The following is an 18,959-nucleotide window of genomic DNA, read 5'->3' as shown; positions in this document are numbered from 1 at the left end:
AAAGTCTTCTCATGTCCCCTTTTAGCCCTTCTAAGCTCGCTCTTCAACTCCCTCTTAGCCAATCTAAAGCTTTCTAGTGCACTACCCGAGTGCTCACGTCTCATCCGAACATAAGCCTCCTTTTTCTTTTTAACCAACAAAGAAACTTTTTTGGTGCACCACGGTTCCCTAGCCCTACCAATTCCTCCTTGCCTGACAGGGACATACCTATCACAGACTCGCAGTAGCTGCTCCTTGAAAAAACTCCACATGTCGGACGTTCCCAGTCCCTGTAATCTCCTAGTCCAACCTATGTTTCCTAATTCTCTCCTAATAGCCTCATAATTACCCTTCCCCCAGCTAAAACCACTGGCCCGAGGTTCATGCCTATCCCTTTCCATCACTAAGGTGAACGTAACCGAATTGTGGTCACTATCACCAAAATGCACACCAACTTCCAAGTCTAGCACCTGGTCTGGCTCATTTCCCAGCACCAGATCCAATATAGCCTCACCTCTAGTTGGCCTGTCTACATACTGAGTCAAAAAACCTTCCTGCACGCTTTGAACAAAAACTGACCCCTCTAACGAGCTAGAGCTATAACAATTCCAGTCAATATTAGTCAAGTTAAAATCCCCCATAACAATTGCCCTATTACTTTCACTCCTAAGCAGGATTGACTCCGCAATCCTTTCCTCAACCTCTCTAGAACTTTTGGGAGGTCTATAAAAGACTCCCAACAGGGTGACCTCTCCTCTCCTATTTCTAATCTCCGCCCATACTACCTCAACAGATAAGTCCTCATCAAACCTCCTCTCTGACACTGTGATACAATCTCTGACCAATAATGCTACCCCTCCCCCTCTTCGACCTCCTTCCCTACTTCGACTAAAACATTTGAACCCCGGGACCTGCAGCATCCATTCCTGCCCCTGCTCTATCCATGTCTCTGAAATAGCCACAACATCGAAGTCCCAGGTACTGATCCACGCTGCAAGTTCACCCACTTTATTGCGAATACTCCTGGCATTGAAGTATACACATTTCAAACCCTGCTCCACCCCACCTCTGCAATGCCGTGCATTGCAGTCCCCATCCATGCATCCCTCACTTTCAGCCCCACTACTCAGGATCCCTCCCCCCCCCCCGAATCAGTTTAAACCTCCCTGCATGGCCTTAGCAAATTTACCCCCCAGGATATTGGTCCCCTTCTGATTAAGGTGTAGACCATCCTTCTCATAGAGGTCACACCTTCCCCAGTACGAGCCCCAATTGCTTAAGTACCTGAACCCCTCCCTCCTGCACCATCCCCTCAGCCATGAATTCAAACCTTCCCTCTCCCTATTCCTCTCTAAACTATCCCGTGGTACAGGCAAGAGTCCAGAGATAACCACTCTGTCAGTCTTGGCCTTTAGTTTCCACCCCAACTCCATAAATCCCTGCCTAATATCCCCTTCCCCTATCCTCCCTATGTCGTGTGTCCCCACATGTACAATAACTTGTGGTTTATCTCCCTCCCCCCTAAGAGTCCTGAATACCCTGTCAGACACATCCCGGACCCCAGCCCCTGGTAGGCAACACACCAACCCTGAGTCCCTACCTTTAGTTCCGACCCTCCTATCTGTCCCCTTAATTGTGGAGTCCCCAATCACAAGGCCCAGTCTTTTACAGCCCCTAACCACCTGAGCTTTCTCACTCGGCTCACCCCCAGAGATCTGCTCTCTATGCTCAGTTGATTCCTCCTCAACTGTAGCCTCCAGCACCGAAAACCTATTATGGAGGGGAACCGCCCCAGGGGATTGTCTTCCCAATTGCTTCTTACCCCTCCTCCTGGCATTGACCCAAGCCTCATTTCTAGGAGTTACTATTTCTCTATAACTCCTATCAACTTCCACCTCCGCCTCCCGAATTATGCGGAGTTCCTCTACCTCCCCCTCCAGCTCCTTTACACGCTCCTCCAGAAGCTGCAATCTAATGCACTTCTTACAACTAAAATCTCCTGAAACACTACTGGATTTCCTCACCACATACATCCCACAGGAGATGCAGCATACTGCCTGAACTGCCATCCCTGAAGCCATTACCAGCAAGAAAAAAAGAAAACAAAAAACTTCCCCACACTTATAATTAGGTTAGAGGAGGATGGAAGGGTGCGATCCTCTACCAGTGTAGAGGATCGGGTATCTCCTCTGCACCAATTTATAGGGCTAGGGGCCCGAGAGAAAAAAAAAAACTACTACTGAGGGGGAACCACCCAGGTAACTGACTTTTAAAGTTAAAATAAAAACCCTTCCCAGACTCCTTTGCTGCCCACTTCTAGTTTTCACTTTAAACTTGAAAAACTGCTGTTAAAGTAAAGGCCAAAAAAATACACACACTAGCTGACTAATTAAATAAATAAACAATTCAATTAATCCAATTAATCTCTTACCAGCACTGCTGCTTTTCAATCACCCCTCTCAGCTTGCTCCAGTGGATCAATGAGGGGGAACCTCCCAGGTAACTGACTTTTAAAGTTAAAATAAAAACCCTTCCCAGACTCCTTTGCTGCCCACTTCTAGTTTTCACTTTAAACTTGAAAAACTGCTGTTAAAGTAAAGGCCAAAAAAATACACACACTAGCTGACTAATTAAATAAATAAACAATTCAATTAATCCAATTAATCTCTTACCAGCACTGCTGCTTTTCAATCACCCCTCTCAGCTTGCTCCAGTGGATCAATGAGGGGGAACCTCCCAGGTAACTGACTTTTAAAGTTAAAATAAAAACCCTTCCCAGACTCCTTTGCTGCCCACTTCTAGTTTTCACTTTAAACTTGAAAAACTGCTGTTAAAGTAAAGGCCAAAAAAATACACACACTAGCTGACTAATTAAATAAATAAACAATTCAATTAATCCAATTAATCTCTTACCAGCACTGCTGCTTTTCAATCACCCCTCTCAGCTTGCTCCAGTGGATCAATGAGGGGGAACCTCCCAGGTAACTGACTTTTAAAGTTAAAATAAAAACCCTTCCCAGACTCCTTTGCTGCCCACTTCTAGTTTTCACTTTAAACTTGAAAAACTGCTGTTAAAGTAAAGGCCAAAAAAATACACACACTAGCTGACTAATTAAATAAATAAACAATTCAATTAATCCAATTAATCTCTTACCAGCACTGCTGCTTTTCAATCACCCCTCTCAGCTTGCTCCAGTGGATCAATGAGGGGGAACCTCCCAGGTAACTGACTTTTAAAGTTGCACACCCTGGTCCCTCTGCATATCTACACCCTTTATGGTTCTGCCATTTATCGTATAGCTCCTCCTTACATTATTTCTACCAAAATGCATCACTTCGCATTTATCAGGATTGAACTCCATCTGCCATTTCTTTGCCCAAATTTCCAGCCTATCTATATCCTTCTGTAGCCTCTGACAATGCTCCTCACTATCTGCAAGTCCTGCCAATTTTGTCGTCCACAAACCTACTGATCACCCTAGTTACACCTTCTTCCAGATCATTTATATAAATCACAAACAGCAGAGGTCCCAATACAGAGCCCTGCGGAACACCACTAGTCACAGGCCTCCAGCCGGAAAAAGACCCTTCCACTACCACCCTCTGTCTTCTGTGACCAAGCCAGTTCTCCACCCATCGAGCCACCTCCCCCTTTATCCCATGAGATCCAACCTTTTTCACCAACCTACCATGAGGGACTTTGTCAAACGCTTTACTAAAGTCCATATAGATGGCATCCACGGCCCTTCCCTCGTCAACCATTCTGGTCACTTCTTCAAAAAACTCCACCAGGTTAGTGAGGCATGACCTCCTTCTCTCAAAACCATGCTGACTATCGTTAATGAGTTTATTCCTTTCTAAATGCACATACATCCTATCTCTAAGAATCTTCTCCAACAACTTCCCCACCACGGACGTCAAGCTCACCGGCCTATAATTACCCGGGTTAACTAATGGGACCACATTAGCTATCCTCCAATCCTCTGGGACCTCACCTGTGTCCAGTGACGAGACAAAGATTTGCGTCAGAGGCCCAGCGATTTCATCTCTCGTCTCCCTGAGCAGCCTTGGATAGATTCCATCAGGCCCTGGGGATTTGTCAGTCTTTATATTCTCTAACAAACCTAACACTTCCTCCCTTGTAATGGAGATTTTCTCCAACGGTTCAACACTCCCCTCCGAGACACTCCCAGTCAACACATCCCTCTCCTTTGTGAATACCGACGCAAAGTATTCATTTAGGATCTCCCCGACTTCTTTGGGCTCCAAGCATAATTCCCCACTTTTGTCCCTGAGAGGTCTGATTTTTTTATTTCCCCTGACAACCCTTTTGTTCCTAACGTATGAATAAAATGCCTTGGGATTCTCCTTAATCCTGTCTGCCAAGGACATTTCGTGACCCCTTTTTGCCCTTCTAATTCCCCGTTTGAGTTCTTTCCTACTTTCTTTGTACTCCTCCAGAGCTCCCTCCGTTTTTAGCTGCCTGGACCTAACATGCGCCTCTTTTCTTTTTGACCAGTCCCTCAATTTCCCTGGTTATCCACGGTTCTTGAATCCTATCCTTTTTTACAGGCACATGCCTGTCCTGTGGCCCTAACAACTGTTCCTTAAAAGACTCCCACATGCCAGATGTGGATTTATCCTCAAACAGCCTCTCCCAATCAACAGCTGCCAATTTCTGCCTAATCCCACTAAAATTAGCCTTCCCCCAATCCAACACCTTACCCTTGGGACACCACTCATCCTTTTCCATCACTATCCTAAAGCTAACAGAATTGTGGTCACTATTTGCCACATGTTCCCCTACTGGAACTTTGAAGACCTGACCGGGCTCATTCCCCAGTACTAGGTCCAAGATAGCCCCCTCTCTAGTTGGGCTATCTACATATTGTTCCAAAGAACCCTCCTGTACGCATTTTACAAATTCCTCCCCATTCAGTCCCAGCTCTCAGCGATTTCCAGTCTATACCAGGGAAATTGAAGTCTCCCACTACAACAACCCTATTTTTCCTGCACCTATCCAGTATCTCCTGACATATCCGTTCTTCCACTTCCCTTGGGCTGTTGGGGGGCCTGTAGTACACCCCCAACATAGTGACTGCACCCTTCCTGTTTCTAAGCTCCACCCAGAGTGACTCGTTACACGACCCCTCTGAATTGTCCTCCCTCTGCACCGCTGTAATATGCTCTCCAACTAATACTGCTACTCTCCCACCTGTTTTGGCCCCTCCTCTGTCTCGCCTAAAACACTTGTACCCCGGAATATTCAGCTGCCAGTCCTGTCCCTCTTTCAACCAAGTCTCTGTCACTGCAACCACATCCAAATTCCTCATGAGCATTTAGGCCCTAAGTTCGTCTGTCTTACCTGCCACGCTCCTTGCATTGAAGTATTAGCACTCCAGACCTCCAGGCCCAGTGAGGTCGTCCTCCCCCAGAGTGCTCTTCTTCTTTGCCAGCCTTGTCCCAGCCCCAAGCTCGTCCCCAGCCTCTACACTTGTAGACCTAATATTTTGATCCCCACCCCCCTGCCATACTAGTTTAAACCCCCCCCGAACTGCACTAGCAAAACTCCCAGCCAGGATATTCATGCCCTTCCAACTTAATTGTGACCCGTCCTTCTTGTACAGGTGCCATCCTTTCCTGAAAACTTCCCATTGATCTAGGAAGATGAAGCCCTCCCTCCTGGACCAGTCCTTTAGCCAAGCATTCAATTGTACTAACTCCCTATTCTTAGCCTCACTGGCACGAGGCATTGGGAGCAGCCCGGAGATGGCCACCCTGGAGGCCCTACTTTTTAGTCTATTTCCCAACTCCCTGAATTGCTCTCGTAGGATCCCCCTGCTCTTCCTATCTACGTCATTTGCACCAATGTGTGCAATGACATCCGTTTCTTTATCTTCCCCTTTTAATATGCCTCCTATCCGCTTGGAGACATCCATTACCCCAGCACTAGGTAGGCAGACTACCATCCTGGAGTCCCGTTCGCCCCCACAGAATCGCCTGTCCGTGCCTCTAACCGACGCATCCCCCACCACTATTGCTCTCCTAACCCCTCTCTTTCCTTTCTGGGCCACAGAGCCTGACTCTGTGCCAGTGACCTGGTCACTGTGGCTTACCCCTGGAGAGTCATCCTCCTCCACACTATCCAAAACAATATACTTGTTTTGGAGTGGGACAACCACAGGTGACCCCTCCTCTAATTGCTCACTCCCCTCCCCTCTCACACCTGTCGCCGAGCCCTTCCTATTATGAGAGACAGCCACTGGAGTACTCTCTGGTACGTTACCCTTCTGACCTTTACTCCTCCTAACTGTGGCCCACGTGTCTTCCTCCCGATGCCCCGGTGTAACTAGTTCCCTATAACTCTTGTCCATTATTCTCATTCTCCCTGACTAGACCAAGGTCAGCAATCTGCAGCTCCAGTTCCGTGACGCGGTCCCTCAGGAGCTGCAGTTCCACGCACCTGGTGCAAATGTGGTCCTCCCGGGAGGCTCGGTGTTTCCAGGAACTCCCACATCCCACACCGGAAGCACCAAACTGGCCTATCGTTCATAGTTACCCTTTTCCTATATAGGTTTGGATAAAAATAACTTGCCCTGCCTCGCCCTTACCGCCTAAGCCCTCTGAGCCAAAGCCCTGACAGCTCTCACTCTGCTTCCCACAAGCCCTGTGAGCCAAAGCCCTGACAGCTCCCACTCTGCTTCACTCGCTCCACTGCCCGCTCGTAAGTGCTGCCTGCCTTTTAAAGCCAGCAACAAACCTCCCCAGGCCTACTTCCGGTTTTGAAAAAAAAAACCTCCGATTTTACGCACAAAATTAACTGAAAAATAAATAAATAAATCTCCACTAAAAAACACTCTCTCTTACCCTCAGCTCTCTCTGTGGAATAGTGAGGCTGAAACCTCCAAGGCAATCCCTTTTTAAAGCCAGCAACAAACCTCCCCAGACCGAGTAACCTGGGGTCCATCCCATCCGGACCCGGTGACTTATCTATCTTGATGCCATTCAAAGATTCCAGCACAACCTCTTAAAGTCCACCTACTCAATCTTTTCAGTCCACCACAAGCCCGCAGTACATCCACCCAGGTCCTTCTCCTCTGTGAAAACCGAGGCAAAATACTCATTGAGCACCTCTGCCATTTCTACTGGTTCCGTACAGATTTTCCCGCCTTCACCTTTTATAGGCCCTATTCCGTCACGTCTCATCCTTTTACTCTTCACATATTTATAGAACACCTTGGGGTTCTCCTTAATCCTACCTGCCAGGGCCTTCTCGTGACCCCTTCTGGCTCTCCTAATTTCCTTCTTTAGTCCCTTCCTACAAGTCGTAAACTCTTCTAAATCCCTATCTTCGCCAAGCTCTGAGTCTTTTGTACGCTTTCCTTTTCTTCTCGACTAGGTCCCGCACAGCTTTCGTGCACCACAGTTCCTTTAACCGACCAACACCTCCCTGTCTGCTCGGAACGTTGTTCTGTCGAACTCTAGACAGACATTCCTTGAAAAACTGCCACCTCTCTTCAGTACATTTCCCTGAGAATACCTCCTTCCAATTTACTCCTCTAATTTGCTGTCTAATGTCTTCATATTTCCCCTTACTCCATATAAACACTTTCCTAGCTTGCCTGATCCTCTCTTTTTCCAATGCAAGCCTAAAGGAGATAGAGTTATGATCGCTATCCCCAAGATGCTCTCCCACTGAGATCTGACACCTGTCCAGGTTCATTGGTCAGTATCAGATCAAGTACAGCCTCTCCTCTTGTAGGCTTGTCCACATCCTGTGTCAGGAAACCCTCCTGAACACACCTAACGAACTCTTCCCCATCCAATCCCCTTACCCTCGGGATATTCCAATCTATGTTTGGGAAATTAAAGTCTCCCATCACAACAGCTCTGCTATTACTGCATCTCTCCAGGATCTGTTTCCCTATCTGCTCCTCCACCTCCCTGTTACTATTGGGCGGCCTATAGAAAACTCGCAGCAAAGTGACCGGCCCCTTTGCACTCTGTACCTCCACCCACAGAGACTCGGTGGACAATCCCTCCACAGCATACACCTTCTCTACAGCTGTGACACTATCCCTGATCAGCAGTGCCACTCCACCCCCTCTCTTGCCTCCCTCCCTGTCCTTCCTGAAACATCTGAATCCCGGCACCTGGAGTATCCAGTCCTGTCCCTGAGACATCCAAGTCTCCGTAATGGCCACCACATCATACTTCCAGGCATCGATCCACGCTCTGAGCTCATCCCCTTTATTCACTATACTCCTGGCATTAAAGTAAACACATCTCAATCCTTTGGTCTGAGCTCTCCCCTTCTCTATCCCCCGTCCATCCGCCCTCTTGCACTGCCTATAACCCTTCTCTGTTTGCGAGCTAACTTCCTCACTCTGATCCCCTCCCCCAACCTATCTAGTTTAAACTCTCCCCAGTAGCCTTAGCCAACCTTCCTGCCAGGATATTGGTCCCCCTGGGATTCAAGTGCCACCCGTTTTTTGTGTACAGGTCACACCTGCCCCTGAAGAGGTCCCAATGGTCCAGGAACCTGACTCCCTGCCCCCTGCACCAGCCCCTCAGCCACACATTCATCCTCCACCTCACTCCATTCCTGTCCTCGCCTTCCCATGGCACAGGCAGCAATCCTGAGATTACTACTTTTGCTTTCCTCCTCCTCAGCTGTCTCCCTAATTCCCTATACTCTCTTTTCATGACCCCTTCCCCCTTCCTACCCACATCAGCGGTACCAATATGTACCGCTACCTCCGGCTCCTCTCCCTCCCCCCTCAGGATTTCTGGGACTTGCCCAATGACATCCTGAATCCCAGCCCCAGGGAGGCAGACCACCATCTGAGACTCCCGCCTGCCTCCCCAAAATCGCCTGTCCGTCCCCCTGACTGCCGAGTCCCCGATTAATACTGCCTTCCCCTCTTTTCCTTAGCCCTCTGAGTTACAAGGCCGGACTCCACTCCGGAGGCCCGGCCACTGCTGCTTCCCCCAGGTGGGCTGTCCCCCCCAACAGTACTCAGGCAGGAGTACTTGTTGTGTAGGGGCACATCCACCGGGGTGCTCTCAATCACCCGAGCTTTACCTTTCCTGGCCGTCAGCCACTTGGCCTCCTCCCGTGGACCACCTGATGATAGGGACACGAACATTGGGGTGTTGCCCCAGTCCCCCGACATGCTAAAGAAGAAGTCCAGGTTGTAATCGACCGGGTGGAACAGAGCCGTGGGGGCCCTGCTGCCACCCGGCCCCGGGGACTCCTCGCCGGGGGACTGAGGCAGCACGCGTTTAGTTTTGTGCTGTGCCTTGCCCCCTTTTTTCTGGGGACAAGGCACAAAGACAGGTGGGGGCACGGCAGGAAATGATTCACAAGGCGGGAGGGGCACGCAGACCTCAAACTCAATGGTGCCCGAGGGGCCCCGCCTCTTTTTGTTAACCTGCCCTCGGCAGGTGAGGCCCCTCACCCTCCGCCCCTCTTCACCTTGCCGCGCCCCCCCTGCTCTCCCGTCACGTCCCCCCGAGGTGGCGGTGTCGCCAGTTTTGCCGGCTCGGGGTCGCTTACCCCCCCATGCTCGGGCCCATGATCCCGGGCGCCAGACCCAGCACTAGGCCCCGGAGAGCCCACGGGCCCGGCAGATGGTGGGGGGGGGGGGGGGGGGGCGGGCGCAGGTGGAGACTGAGGTGGTCCCCGAGCTGGCTGCCGGGGTGGTTGGGGTGTCTTTCTTGGGGGCTGGGGTTCCGGTCCCCCCCTTTTTTGTTGTGCCCTTCTGGGCCTTTTGGCCACGCGGAGGCTCCGCTCCCCCCCCTGCCGGCAGCTGAGGTGACAGCTGCTGCCGGCGTGGCCTCCCCTCGCGGGGGGGCAGATGGTACTCGTTTGGGGGGAGAGGGGGCTGCGGTGCCAGCTGCGGCCGCCTTGGGTTGGCGGTCGGCGGCCTTGGAGACGGGGCAGTTTTTCTCACGTGCCCCGCCTCCTTACAGGCATGGCACCGCACACCGTCCACGGACCAAAAGACCCGGTACGTGGTCCCCTCGTGGGGGACATTGAACCCTCCCTCCAGTTCCTCCTCCCGGGCCAGGCGGACAAAAACCTGGCGCCGGAAGGAGTATATGTGGCGGAGGGAGGGGTCCCGAAGGCCGAGCGGGATCGGCTGCACCCCGGACCTGACCTCCCCCAGTAGATGGAGGTGGGGGAGGAGGAGCTCACTTGGTAGGAAGGGCGGGACGTTGGACCGGCAGGCAGGCCGGCAGGCCGGGCGACAGGCAGGCCAGGCGACAGGCAGGCCAGGCGACAGGCAGGCAGCAGCTCACCTCCCTCCTTCCTCCCCGCAGGGAACGAAAAACAAACAAACAAAAACAACACAAAAACCGGGCGTCTCTGTGAGCAAAAACTGCAAAATAAAGTTACTCACAAAAAAAAAGAAAACAAACCCAAAGTTTCCGCCTGGTTCTGACGCGGGGCCTTCCGCTACACGGGCGAACGTGAATCCACTTCACCTCAGAAACAGAATGTAGGTGTTGTCGAGAGGAGGCACGTTTCAGGCTGTCTGTACGCAATCTTCATTCAGAGAGCGAGCAGCAGCAGCTTTGCAGGGCAGGAATGAGCAGCTGAACAAGCTCATTGTCCACTTCCGCATTCAGACAATGGGGAGCTCTGATTGGCTGGAGGAGCAGAGTCCTTCCGGTCCTCCAGAGTTCCCATTGGTCAATCCCCCGTAGATGGAAAATGAGGGGCGGAGCCCCACGTGGGGGTGGGCGGGACTTTGCCCTCCAGCCACGCTGAGCTGTTGTCCAATGGGAAAGGCTGGAAGACCCGGACAGACAATGGTCAGTGCGCCGGCTTTGTCCCGGGCCCCGCCCCACACCCGCACATTCCCCCCAACACCCGCACAGGCGTACGTTTGATTCACCGCCCCTCACCAGCTCTGGCCAATGAAAAGAATTGGAGGACCGGAAGGCCTCAGGTCTTCCAGCCAATGAGAGCGTGGCTTTTTGCGTGAATGAAGATGGGGCATCAGACAGACTCAAGCTTCCTCCTGACTGGGAGTTATGCGCGCCTTGCGGTGAGCTTTTGGAAATGTGGCCGCTGGGAGGAACGCCTTGGTCGGCGTGAAGTTTCTGTTTCAAGTGCTTGGGTTCGTGACTTGTGTAAGAACTTTTTGTCTCGGCTGGGGCTTGTTGAATGCTGCTCTCGCTGGGATTCCTGTGCCTCACCAGGCAAGAGTGTTCTCTTCCTGTTGGGGAACACTTAGGCAGTCACGGGCGTTCGGCCTCTGATCTTCGGGTAAGCGTTCTCCAAGGCGGCCTTCGCGACACACGACAGCGCAGAGTCGCTGAGCAGAGACTGATAGCCAAGTTCCGCACACATGAGGACAGCCTCAACTGGGATCTTGGGTTCATATCACACTATCTGTAACCCCCACGACTTGCCTGGTCTCGCATTCCAACCATTATTTTGTAAATTGAGTTTGTGTTTTCTTTTGCCCTGTTTGTGAACCGAACTCCCACTCACCTGATGAAGGAACAGCCTGTTCCGAAAGCTTGTGGCTTGTGCTACCAAATAAACCTGTTGGACTTTAACCTGGTGTTGTGAGACTTCTTGCTGAAACTGAAGCATAATATCTTTACTTCCATGTTCAATTTCTCTCATAATAAAGGATAACATTCCATTTGTAAGAACTTTGATTTATTTGAATGAAGATTTATGGGGGTTCTCTTGTTTGCAATAACCTCCCTAATCGTAAATCACACCAGGTTCCAGCGACTTAACCATATGGCAAGAAAGAAAGCTTCAAATGGTGAAATTAGAAAGTTTATTAACCATTAAAAATGTAACAAGTCAGAAAGATAAAAAGCAAAGTGTCGATTAACAGTTAATAGAGAAAGCTTAACATTAACAATTGAACAGACTTCTCTCCATCCCTCTCAGACCAGGACATGAAGTGACCGCTCCAAAAACATGGATAACTTGTAAAACCAACAGCTCTCCACACCTCTCTGTAAACATCTCTCCCTCCACCTCTCTCTACCAAATTGCCTTCTCAAGACCACTTTTTTATACTTTAAAAATGTCAAAAGACCATCTTAGCCAATTCCCATAAATCTTCAATTATAAACTAAAATAGACACGAGTTTCCTGGCAATTTAAAAACAAATCAACTGTCTGCTGAAAGGGTTAACTTTTCTACAGAACCGAAAGGGGTGGCGAGTGAGCAGAAATAAACTTGACACTTTACACAAGTTTTAAAAACTTCCCAAACAACAAAACAAACTTGATTTTAAACTTCACCCATGTTTTTTGTTATATTCATCAACCTAATTATTTTAATTTGATCAGTTATTGTTGGGATTGGTAACTTCCATTCTTTATAAACTGGTTCACTCATTTTGTTAAGTCTACATGGGCTCGGAGAATCAGAACCCAGACTTTATCATCCTTATCCTTTTTCTCCTTTTGCCACCACTCCCTCTGTTTTGCGGGAGGGTCGTGGGGATTCCAATCAGAACTAATCATTTTATCATATAAGTAAACTACTGCGGATGCTGGAATCTGAAACAAAAACAGAAAATGCTGGAAGATCTCAGCAGGTCTGGCAGCATCTTTGGAGAGAGAATAGTGCCAATGTTTTGAGTCTGGATGAGTCTGACAAAGTGTCATCCAGAATCGAAACGTTGGCTCTATTCTCTAATCATTTTATCTATAAGCTTCTTGTTCTTAGTTTCCAAATGGCAGGTAAGAGACCTGTCCAGTCCCCACTCGAGCTCTGATTTTTCACTGACCATGCTTGGGTAGGATTATAACTGTTAGAATCTACTCTCAGAGATCTGGTTTTGAGTCCAGTGCTACTTGGAGTATACCATCACTTCACCAAATATCGGGTCACAAATCCCTCACAGTTCTTATCACAAATTGACGATAGGTTAAGCAATGGTTCAGAATGCTTTTTAACTTCTTAACCAACTACCTAGTACTGTTTGGTCGGACCCCCTTTTTACAGATTCAGGAATCTCAGCTGCTGAACACCTGCCGATCCTGGAATAAATTTAATTCTAACTCATTCTGAGTAAATATTCTCACCAGGTCCTCTGTCGGGGCCCTGCTAAGCAGCTTTAATGGTCCGTGATTGCAGAAACTGAGCAGTCACAGAAATGTGGTCAAGATAGTCCAGTCCCAGAATGCCTCACATTCAATCTGCAGTCCTTCAATTATAACAGAATATGTGGCTGTATGTAGCTGCCTCGGCCGTGGTCAACCCCAACACTGCCTTCCTGAACTGTTACAATGCCTGAGGTGTAAGTACATCCACAGTGCTGTTAGGGAGGGAGATTGTAAGTGGATACCAGATTGATATATTCCATTCAACCACACCCAAGGTGAGTTATTCCAATTCCCTTATTGTCCAGGACAATATATTCACAATATCTTTAAAACAGAAATTAAACATTCCCATTTGATTTCAGACAGTAACATATTCTGTTAGTTTGTTCTTTATTGTCAATGTCAGGCTGGGGTTGTTCCTCTTGGAGCAAAGGAGGTTGAGGGGAGATTTGATAGAGGTGGACAAGATTCTGACAGGTTTAGATAAGGTGGACAAAAAAAAGCTGTTCCCATTAGCTGTTGGGACAAGGACGAGGGGGGCACAGATTTAAGGTTTTGGGTCAGAGAGGAAGGGGGGATGTGAGGAAGAATATTTTGATGCAGCGAATGGTAATGACCTGGAACTCGCTGCCTATGAGGGTGGAGGAAGTGGAGACAATAAACAATTACAAAGGAAATTGGATGGGCATTTGGGGCGTTTCAAACAGAAATGCTGACTAAATATCTCTGAACTTCCTCACACCCTGTCACTCTGTGATCCTTGTGAAATCTGAAACCAGGTATTCGCAACAAGACGCAAAGAGCATCAGCCCACTGGAGGCAAAGTCATGAGACCGGCCAGTCCAGCAGAAAGAAACCCTCCGACCCTCCCCATTGACCAACTGTGAGAATGAACAAAATGCAGTCCTGGATGTAATTGAGAGCAGAAACAATAACAGCAGAATCCAACCCCTGGAATCACTCGTGAACTTGTTGGTGTCTCAGCAGGGTTGATGAAACTCTGAATCCCTTCCCACACTGAGAGCAGGTGAACGGCCTCTCCCCAGTGTGAATGCGCTGGTGTCTCCTCAGGCTGGATAACTGAGTGAATCCCTTCCCACACTGAGAGCAGGTGAACGGCCTCTCCCCAGTGTGAACTCGCTGGTGTATCTGCAGGTTAGATAATTGACTGAACCCCTTCTCACACTGAGAGCAGGTGAATGGTCTCTCCCCAGTGTGAAGTCGCTGGTGTGTCTGCAGGCTAGATAACCGAGTGAATCCCTTCCCACACTGAGAGCAGGTGAACGGTGTCTCCCCAGTGTGAAGTCGCTGGTGCGTCTGCAGGCCGGATAACTGACTGAATCCCTTCCCACACTGAGAGCAGGTGAATGGTCTCTCCCCAGTGTGAACACGCAGGTGCATCTGCAGGTTAAATAATCGACTGAACCCTTTCCCACACTGAGGGCAGGTGAATGGCCTCTCCCCAGGGTGAACTCGCTGGTGTTTCTGCAGGGTGGATAAATCAGTGAATTCCTTCCCACACTGAGAGCAGGTGAACGGCCTCTCCCCAGTGTGAATTCGCTGGTGTTTCTGCAGGGCGGATAACTGACTGAATCCCTTCTCACACTGAGAGCAGGTGAACAGTCTCTCCCTCGTGTGAACTCGCTGGTGTGTCCGCAGGCTGGATAAATGAGTGAATCCCTTCTCACACTGAGAGCAGATGAACGGCCTCTCCCCAGTGTGGCTGCGCCGATGAACTTCCAGCTCTGATGGGGCTTTGTATCTCTTCCAACAGTCCGCACATTTCCATGGTTTCTCCATGGCACAGGTGTCCTCGCCTCTCTCTTGGGTGGACAATCAGTTGAAGCCTTGTCCACACACAGAACACGAGTACAGTCCCTCCCTGCTGTGAATGTTGTGATATTTATTCAGGCTGTGTAACTGGTTAAAGCTCTTTAGTCAGTGCATTGGAACACTCTCACTCGAGTGTGGCAGTGTGTTGGTGCTTTTCCAGTCACACTGATGTTTGAAATCTTTTCAAACTGACAGACCAAACAACCATTTCTCCTTCTGGATTCAAAGGCCGATGATATTCAGGTCCCAAGGAATATGACTCTGTCAGATCTAGACGTGACGGTTGAGATTTCGGCCTGTGATTCCTCTTCCAATATCCTGTAAAACAAGTTTACAAAAGTCATCAGTGTCAGTACAGGATAGAAATTCAGAACACACAATTCTAGTTTCTATGGAACATTCTTTCCTCTCTCCAGACTCGAAACATTGGCTCTATTCTCTCTCTATCTGGGGGATAGCGTGGGAAATGATGCTGCGGTAGATCAGCCAATTCTCAATGAATGGTTGAAGCAGTTCGATGGGCTGAATGGCCAACTGCAGCTCCTGTTTCTTATGATTTGTGTGTGGTGGACAGGAAGCAGTGAGCATGGATCTGTCAATCAGCCTCAATCAGCACCTTCAGGAGAATTGGGAGGGTGAATATTAGATACAGCAGAGTGAGAATGGAGGGAGAGTGTGTGGGATGGAGATTTACAGCTTTTGGGGAACGAGAGAGGAAAGAATGTTCATTAGAATCATAGAATTCCTACATCTTATCAACCGTCCCTGAGCTTTCACAATGAATCTCTCTTCTCAGGACATTCTTATCTCTGACTTGTCTGTACTGCTGGCAGTCTCACAAAGCAGCTGCCTGTGTGTTGATACAAGGGGCCCTGCTCGGCAAGTTTAATGCTCCATGACTGTGTCTTTAATGACTGAATAACTATAGGAATATGGTCAAGTCAGCTAAATCACATGATGCTTTATATTTCGGTTAGTAACTGTCCATTTTGTTAACATTGCACATTTGGATATATAAATACATATAAAGGCAAAGTATTGCGGATGCTGGAAACTGAAACAAAAACAGAAAATGCTGGAAAATGTCAGCAGGTCTGACAGCATCTGTGGAGAGAGAGTAGAGCCAACATTTAAAGTCTGGATGACCCTTGTTTTGACAAAGGGTCATCCAGACTCGAAATGTTAGTCTATTCTCTCTCTGTAAATATACATACGACAGCTGCCTCAGGCTTGGCCCACTCTAACTCCCTGCAAAAGGAGATTACAAGAGTCATGTGTCAATTGTGGTTTGAAATTAAGAAATACACATTTTTTGGGGGCTTGAGATTGCTGTAAAAATCCTCTTTTTCTAACCATCTGTAAAAGGAGATTCCAAAATCACAGAATCTCTGCAGTGCAGAAGGAGGTCTTTTAGCCCATTGAGTCTGCACCAAGTTTCTAACAGAGCACCTTTACTCAGGCCCTATCCCTGTAACCTGATGTACGTACATCACTAATCCTTTCCTTCCCCCTCATCTTGGGACACAAAGGGACAATTTAGCATGGTCGATCAACCCACTTTTTGGAGTGTGGGAGGAAACCAGAGCACCCAGAGGAAACCCACACGGACAGAGGGGGAATGTGCAAACTCCATACAATCACCCGAGGCTGGAATTGAACCGGGTCTCTGGCGCTATGAGACAGAAGTGCGAACCACTGTGTCACCTCCAACAATCATTTGTCAGACCTGAATATAAATCCATAACATTCTCCCCTCCTGTTTTCTAGCATAAGATTACTTAAGATGGAATATACTTACATTGGAAGCAATTCAGACAAGGTTCACTCGCTGATTTCGGGCATGAAGGGGTCTGTTTTATGAGGAAAGGTTAGGCAGGGTGCATCTATGCTCATTGGATTTTAGATAAATGAGATGAGTGTTGGAGTGAAACTAAGACTGCGACCTTTGAAAGTTAATGCGTACGGGACCGGCTGCGCCCAGCACTTATCCTGTGGTTAACAAAGATCATCCTGTTGCTGACTAAATAACAAACTAACCTTGGAGCTACATCCTGTTCTTGTATTAAAAAAACGGAATAGCCAAAAAAAACCAGACCGCGAGGTCCAGATGGTCCGCTGAGCTTAAGATAAAGCGGAACCGAAACTTGTGGGTTTTTGTTAACGGTTGTTTTTGAAGGAATGTGATTGGAGGTCAATTGTTGCTCGGGGAGGACAATTGTCTCAATACAGGTAACCACCCAAAGCTAACAACGAAGTAACCGCTAATGTCTGTATGATTAAAATGTATAAAAGACGGCGAGCAGCCGCTGCAAATTGAGAAGGTGAAAGGCAGCATCCATTAACCCGGCCTGTCAGTCAATGACTCAAACATTGTCTCTCCTGGTCACCCAAATCCTGAAGCTCCGCCCACTGGCCGCGCATGCGCTCTGCTCCCCGCTAAACAAAGATGGCGGCCGCGGCACTGGGTCTGATCCCGGATAAATTCCCCGGAGCTGCAAACCCGGGACCGGAAGGCTCTTATTCAGGCCTGGCGCCCTACAGCAGATGTTTGTGAAGCCTCTACTCCCTCCCCACCCCGACTCCCGGTTCCATTCCTCCCTCCGCCCCACCGATTCTCACCCCTTGAAACAAGCGTCTCCCGCACTCGCAGGGCTCCGAGCAAAGTGACACTGCGCATGCGCTAGATACAGCACCGCGCTTGCGCACCGGGCTCCTGTGCAGTGAATAGGGCACTGTCACACCCGCAGCGAATGCTGGGTAATAACCGCCATTGAAACCTCATGCAATTAATTCATAATAACGTTGTAAGCATTTGAGGTAAATTAATGAAATATTGAGAATTGGTACATTGCTGTGCTCCATTTCTCAAAGTTCTGCTGCAGGACCATGCAATGGTTTCAAAGCTTTTATACCGTTTCCCCTCTCACTCCTTTTATGGTGCTGATTCTGGCTGGGTTCAATCGCACAGTCACTGGTTCTTCTCTCTCTCCCTGATACTGAATATTCACTGTTTTAGAGAATGATACAGCATAAATAGAAACCATTTGGCCCATTATGTCTCTGCTGGCTCTCTGGAAGATCTATCCAATTAATTCCACAGCCCGGCTGGTCGAGTCAGAACAATGCATATCTGCTGTAGTAATCTGAGACCTTAATGGAAAAGGGTTTCCACAGTTAAGCATACCAGGTGGCTGGTAGAATTTAATTGAATGTTTCTGCAGATCCCATATACTGCAGTGACATTATCCTAAAGGGCCAAGGGAGTATTCCAGTGTGTTAACCGGAATACTCCAGGGCACAACCTCAGGCTAAAGGGACGATCCTTTAAAACAGAGATTAGGAGGAATTTCTTCAGCCAGAGAGTGGTGAATCTGTTGGAACTCTTTGCCACAGAAGACTGATGTGACTGTGCAATATTTCACTTCTTTGTTTCGCTTCCTTTCATCATTTAATTTCATAATGGACACGGCACTGTGAAGAAGTCAGTAAGATTGGAGGTTAGCGAATGTTGTCCCATTGTTTAAGAAGGGGAACAGAGACTTCCCCGGGAATTATAGACCGGTGAGTCTCACTTCTGTTGTCGGCAAGATGTTGGAAAAAATTATAAGGGATAGGATTTATAGTTATTTGGAGAGTAATGAATTGATAGGTGATAGTCAGCATGGTTTTGTGGCAGGTAGGTCGTGCCTTACTAACCTTATTGAGTTTTTTGAGAAAGTGACCAAGGAGGTGGATGGGGGCAAGGCAGTGGACGTGGTATATATGGATTTTAGTAAGGCGTTTGATAAGGTTCACCATGGTAGGCTTCTGCAGAAAATGCAGATGTATGGGATTGGGGGTGATCTAGGAAATTGGATCAGGAATTGGCTAGCGGATAGGAAACAGAGGGTGGTGGTTGATAGTAAATATTCATCATGGAGTGCGGTTACAAGTGGTGTACCTCAGGGATCTGTTTTGGGGCCACTGCTGTTTGTAATATTTATTAATGATCTGGATGAGGGTATAGTTGGGTGGATTAGCAAATTTGCTGATGACACCAAAGTCGGTGGTGTGG

At 48.5% G+C, this 18,959-nt stretch overlaps 2 protein-coding genes across 2 annotated transcripts in view; one reads left to right on the top strand and one right to left on the bottom strand.

The window, feature by feature from the left end:
• LOC144481017 (uncharacterized) overlaps positions 1 to 18,959 on the top strand; it is a 192,388-nt gene that overhangs the window by 111,017 nt on the left and 62,412 nt on the right. The gene's annotated exons all lie outside the window — the stretch shown is intronic.
• LOC144480741 (uncharacterized) lies at positions 11,777 to 14,872 on the bottom strand. The gene has a single exon (XM_078200323.1). The coding sequence runs from the start codon at positions 14,870 to 14,872 to the stop codon at positions 14,030 to 14,032; it is 843 nt and encodes a 280-aa protein (XP_078056449.1). The 3' UTR covers positions 11,777 to 14,029.

The sequence above is a fragment of the Mustelus asterias genome, chromosome 30 (assembly GCF_964213995.1).
Source record: "Mustelus asterias chromosome 30, sMusAst1.hap1.1, whole genome shotgun sequence".
Classification (NCBI taxonomy): domain Eukaryota; kingdom Metazoa; phylum Chordata; class Chondrichthyes; order Carcharhiniformes; family Triakidae; genus Mustelus; species Mustelus asterias.
This window is presented reverse-complemented; position numbering and strand designations above follow the sequence as displayed.

Bases quoted from the DNA above. Each gene is read 5' to 3' on its own strand.
- LOC144480741 (XM_078200323.1), bottom strand. From the start codon at position 14,872: ATGGAGAAACCATGGAAATGTGCGGACTGTTGGAAGAGATACAAAGCC.